General features: G+C 33.1%; 1 protein-coding gene across 1 annotated transcript; it reads right to left on the bottom strand.

Moving 5' to 3' along the window:
• Nucleotides 1-4,631: 4,631 nt before the first annotated feature.
• LOC146908348 (non-specific lipid-transfer protein-like) lies at nucleotides 4,632-5,398 on the bottom strand. The gene is made up of 2 exons (XM_085725281.1): nucleotides 5,003-5,398; nucleotides 4,632-4,795 (listed from the first exon to the last, which is right to left on the bottom strand). Exons 1-2 carry the CDS (start codon nucleotides 5,332-5,334, stop codon nucleotides 4,786-4,788), a joined length of 342 nt encoding a protein of 113 aa, XP_085581407.1. The 5' UTR covers nucleotides 5,335-5,398; the 3' UTR covers nucleotides 4,632-4,785.
• Nucleotides 5,399-6,126: the final 728 nt, after the last annotated feature.

Below are 6,126 nucleotides of genomic sequence, written 5' to 3'. Positions count from 1 at the left end.
AGTTGATTAATCTTAAGACTTTTATATTTATTGTAGTTTGCACTTTTTTTTTAATACTTTTGATGCTTTTATTTGGCCAAATACTATGTTGTGTAGTAGTATTTTATAAGTTGATCTAAATGATTTTAGATCATGTTTTAATTATGTTATGATATTTTTTGTTATTTATTGTCTTTTTGTTGTTAAAATATGGGTAATGGATGCGGGTACGGACACTTAGGTGTTTATAGGGTACGGGCCGATGGATACCAAACTTGTTGTCCAGTATGTGCTCGGGTACGGGGATTGTTTATAAACTCGGGTATGAAGATGGACACTATAATACCCTACCCAATGGGTACCCATTGTCATCCCTAAATATAGGAGAGATAGACATAAATGCATGCCATAAAGTGTAGCAGATCAGCTGGATCCTTGTATACCACCTCACCTGGCTATAAGTTGTTAAAATCCATAAGATTATTTTAGAGCATTTAAGGTAAAATCATTCATAAGAGCATCTATGATCACTGATCAGTACTGTCATAGGGGTTTTATAAGTTGATGAAGGGGAGTGACATAAGAAGAGTGGAGAATATAATTCAAGTTTCTCTCAAAATAGGGGAGTTTAATTTTCTCTCATAAGTTTTGCATAAGATGGAAGGATATTGTATATTTTGACATGAGAGAAATAATAGTGTAATTTAAGAATTAGGTGAAGGGAGGGTAATCTACTATAATATATTCACCATGCAATGTTGCTGGCAAGTGAAAAAAGTTGTGAAACTTGACTACTCTAAATAACGGTTGGGAGAAGGGTGATTGGTGTCTAGGGGGAGTTTTTAATGCAATAATTTCTAGAGAGAAAAAAAAAAAAAGGGATTGAAATAATAGCCTGCAGACATCCTGAATGCAGAATTTTATTACTTTGTGGAAAGGATGAATTTAATTTATATTTTAATGCTAGAAAGGAAATTCACTTGGTACAGATCTATTGAGAGTGATAAGAGTAGAATTGACATATTCCTCTTCTCTCAAGGGATAATAAAAGGAATAGAAGGATGCAGTGGGTGAGAGATTCCGGGTTGTGTATGGTAACACAAATAAACTAGTTTATAGATTTTTGGACTAGTTTATAAGTTTGTTTTAGTAGAATGAGACGTGTTCGGTAAAAAAAAAAAATCTCGTTAGTTTATAGCGTTTTTTTAACTGTTATTTCAGGTAGTTTTTGAGCTTATAGCTTGTAATTAACTTTTTTATATTTTCTTCCAATTTTAACCTTTTATTAATTTTATTTTAATTAAAAAAACTACCCACATCTTATTCAACTGCCCACGTTTAGCATCATGGTGTGGCTTTTCAAATTTTCTTGTTCGCTTTCTCTTTTACCTGCTCTTAATTCAATGATAAATAATTTTTATAGAAAATTTACAATAAATAGTGAAGCATGTTTAGTTAAGTAAATAAGAAGTAAAGCGTCACTTCCAACACAACTTTACTGAAACCATTGTATCAAGGCCGAGGCTAGATGGAATAAGTTAGGGAAGTAATATGAGTAGCAAGATAAGAGTCCAGGTTCTGACAATTTTAATTTTAACTTTATTAAAGATTTTTGGAGCATCATTAATAAAGATGTGATGTGCTTCGTAAGAGAATTTCATAGGAATGTTGTGTCACCTAAAGTTGTGATTGTTTCTTCCATGGAACTTATTTTGAAAGTTGATCATCCGTAGAGTTTGGCTAAATATAAACATATTTGTTTAGTTGGATGCATGTATAAGATCATGTAAAAAAACAAAAAACTTGACATTTAGTGACACCAAAATATAGTAGGTAATTGTCATTTTACCGTAGGGATAGCACCAAATACCTATACAATAATTTTTGTGTACTCGATAGTCTGATATACCTATGGATTTATTCTGCCACTATAACTTATAGTGACGGAATTTCATCCGTTGGACAAAACAATTCGGATTTACCAACGGATTTTGGCAATAGGTATAGAGCTTAATAAGAACTTGCAATTATTTTTTCTATGGCTTTTTTCGTCACTGCACATTATAGCAACAACTAATATACTCACATCACACTCCTTATGCTTAATTAATTAAAATTTTATTATGCAAAACTAATCTAATTAAAAACTAAATAAAATAAATTAAATAAATGAATTTATGAAACAATCAAATAAAACTTCAATTCTATTGAATTTGTCAAGTCTTGGATCTTAGAAGCATGTCAAATTACAAAATAGCAAAAAATAAAAACCTAAGAGTATCATAATTGGATTTAATTCCTTTCATTTAGATTCAAAATCTAGTACAAATGTCAGGAACAACAAGAAGTCTTCCTTAAAAAAGAAGCAAGACGCCTACGATCATAAGAAAATAGCAAGGCAACACCAGCATCTAGGATCTGGAAAAATAGCAAGGCCACCACAAAGAAAATACATACCAGAAAAACCAGAACCGGTTGTATTCGCAAGCACTAACTGCAAGAATGATTGGTACAGTAGTAAAAACCAGACCGGTTATTCGCAAGCACTAACTGCAAGAATGATTGGTACAGTGGTATAATTGGTTATTCAATATAAACCAGTGCACCACTTGAAACAATACAAAACAAAAGTTCAGCAATATTGAATCACCTTCTGCCAATCAAACATAACAATAAAAAAATAGATAACATTCCATCTCTACTGTGTTTTTGTAAAATTTGATTTTTTGCGTACTTGGGTTGATAACAACCAGATTAAGCCTGGCACTGACATTATTTGTGAAGGAACTGAAGATTTAAGGTAATCATGTGACATAAAATCAAAGAAGAACAAAACTGCAGAACGGATGAAATATAGAGAGAGGAACAGAGGGGAGGGAGATGTGAAGGATTAGGGTGCGCTGCCAATGAGCACCCTAATCCTTATTTGTTCGACGCACGTGAGTTTGTTGTCGCAGTACATGCCTTGTTCGTTAACAAATCGTCCCTCCCTCCATTATCCTTCTTCCACTTCCTTCATTACCAATTTAATCTTTATTTTTTATGATTTCTGTAGCTACAGCCAAAGCGTTGTCCGTTGGTATAGCTTTTCTATAGCTACAGTTTTTTAAACCATCGCTATAAACCTCCGCAGGTATATGTCATTTCTCTTTTACTGTCTCCAAACTCGTGAACTTCGGTGCATTTATAAGATCCTTATCGCATCTGAAGGGATTTCTGAATTAATACGAAAGGCGGTGGATATTGTCTATTTCAAGAGTTTAAGGTAAATGATGCTCGATTTTGATATTTTCTCTTATATGTGGAAGATACCATCATACTTGGAGAAGGAACATGGGAGAATATGTGGCACAGTAAAACCATCTTGAGAAGTTTTGAAATGGTCACCATCTTGAAAAGTAAGTTGTGTGGTTTGAACTTGGCGGATTCTTCTTTGGACGTGGGCCTCTCATTTTTTGACTTGCAATAATGATGGTGTGCCTTTTTAGTTTTTTGGTATTTCGGTTGGAGCCAATCCAAGAAGATTTTCGACTTGGACTCCGATTATTGAATCAATGAAGAAGAGGTTTTCTTTGTGGAGTGGTCGGTATCTTCCTATTAGAGGTAGAGTGGTTTTGATAAATTCGTTCTTGAGTAGCTCTGAAGGCTACTTTGATCTAGAGTGGTTAAAACATATTATTCTTGACAGAATTGGAATTGGACCTGAAACAGATGCTCACTGTTGTACAATTTGTATGATGGAATTTTGTACATGTATCAGTGGCTTCCTGAATTTTGATGCAGCTGTTTTTTGATGTTATTACTCTTTTTTGTGCAGCTTGAATTTTGATGCAGCTGTTTTTTGATGTTATTACTCTTTTTTGTGCAGCTTGAATTTTGATGCAGCTGTTTTGTGCCTTTGGTTGATTTTAGTTCCATAAAAAATACGTGTGTTTGGTTGGAGATTATTGCAAAACCGATTACCAACTCGTGTAGAATTACGGAGAAGAGGAGCTTTTAGTGACGCGCACCAACAATGTTGTGTCTTGTGTTCTAATGGTATTGAAACGGCTAGACATTTGGAATTTAATCTTCAATTGGATGGATTGGAAAGTTGTTGGATTCAGCGATGATATAGTTAACAACGTCTTTCATTTCAATTCGATTTCCTCACCAAAGAAAGGAAAATACGTGTCTCATCTAATATGGTTAACTACAAGATGGTGTATTTGGTTGGAACGAAATAATATTTTGTTAAACAAGAAAGTGACCAATATTCAAGAGGCCGCGGATCATATTAATGGTTTTATTCCTCCTTGTATGGAGTATTATTTGATTGATGTTACAAGTTAAGTTGGATTCTATAAAAAAAAAAAAAAAAAATTAGTCAAATAGTTTCGGGTTGAACTTGAGTTCTTCAAATTGAAATAACATAAAGCATTTCATCCCATATCTAGCATTTTCCTTTAGTTTAGCACAAAATGTGTAATTACTAACTTTGTTGTACAAGAAATGACTCATTTTGCCTAAAAATATTCTCTATTTTAATTACAATATATCTATTATAATAAATAAAATAGTAATATCTAAGTTAGGATCAAGAGATGATTGTTTATTTATTAAAAATTTAAGAGATGATTGTGATTCCAAAGTGTCACGGTAAATCACAAAAATTTCAAGCTGAAATATTTCAAATTTTATTTTAATTATTATCGAAATACATAATAAAGAGATCCCTAGTGGGGATTCAGATTACAATCGGAGAATTTAAGCCATCTCCTTTATTCTGTTTTGGTTACTACCACAAACCCTACAAGCTGCTCCATACTAGTTTACCCTGCAATGAGCAAAGTAAATATGACATTAGTTTTCTTTACATATTTACATATCTATTACTTATTAGGCATAAAAACGATAAAAACGTTTCATATGATGATGCATATCCTATTTTTGCTTTACAAAAATTCCTAAAACCTATACAACTAATATGTAAAAACTTTTTGCAAGTAGATTGTAAAAAGAGGGATAAGAGTGAGAGATATACTTGTTACAGTTCATATCAGGGGTAATCTGGTAGGGTAAGTTGACACCGCAGTTGTTAGGGAGGGCAGCAAGGGCAGCGAGATTGAGTCCCGGTAAGAGAAATAAGTTCTCTTTGAGGCACCTGCAAACATATTGAGGTTCGCCATTTAAACTCTTCATCCCATTGCAACATGGTGCAGGGGGGGTGGATGCATCAGGGGTCGTAATGTACTCAATGCATGGTATTATACTTTGTACTACGTCCAAACAGTCAGGGTCAGCATTTGCTAATGGAATGGTCATAACCAAGCACATCACAGACAAATATGTAACCTTAAGCATTGAGCTAGCCATGATTTGGCAATTTTGATAGAGGAAATGCAATTCTAGTGTGTTGAGATGAATGATTGATTATGTTATGCTGCCCATCTAAGGACTATTTATAGAGAACATATAGCTAAATTAACATGTATTGGTCCCACTGTTTAACATTTATTGTGCTAGGAGAGGTTTACCACCATCAAAATCTCAAGAGTAAATATCCAATAATATGAGAATTTGAAGGAACTTTTTTTTTTAGCACTGTATAAATAATAAATGTGGGGAAATGTAATATACTCATATACTGGCCAGCATGATAGGATTTTTTTATAAGCCTAAGCCTAGCCCGTTTAAATTAATAGGCTTTTTAAAAAGCTCATGCTTGACCTATTTATTTATTAAACGAGTTAGGCCGGATCGAGCTTTCAGTAGGACAGGTCTTAGGCCGCTGACGAATGGCCTGACCTATTCCCACCCCCTAGATGGGAATTACATTCCATGGTGCATACATTAGAATTTACAACACTCATTATCCACCAATTAAGTAACGGAAACGTTAATGAGATCCTTAAGAGCACTTTTTAAGAAGTTTAGATAGTATAGTTTTTATAAAAAAAAAAAAAAAAAATTGTGCATTTGATACATCAGAAATTGAATCATTAAACTTCTTTAATGGATAGTCAATTAAGGTAATCGTTAACAAGACTCATTAAGTAAAATAGTATTATTTATTCAGTTAAGATTTGGATATAGATCTTTCAGACTAATTTGTTTTTAACACCAAACTCATTAACTACTTAAAGATTCATTCAATTTAATTTGTAA

This window comes from Medicago sativa, chromosome 7 (genome assembly GCF_051527215.1).
Source record: "Medicago sativa cultivar Bolivia chromosome 7, Bolivia_mono, whole genome shotgun sequence".
NCBI classification, from domain to species: Eukaryota; Viridiplantae; Streptophyta; class Magnoliopsida; order Fabales; family Fabaceae; genus Medicago; species Medicago sativa.
The sequence above is the reverse complement of the archived record's forward strand: the minus strand, read 5'-3'. Positions and strand labels throughout refer to the sequence as shown.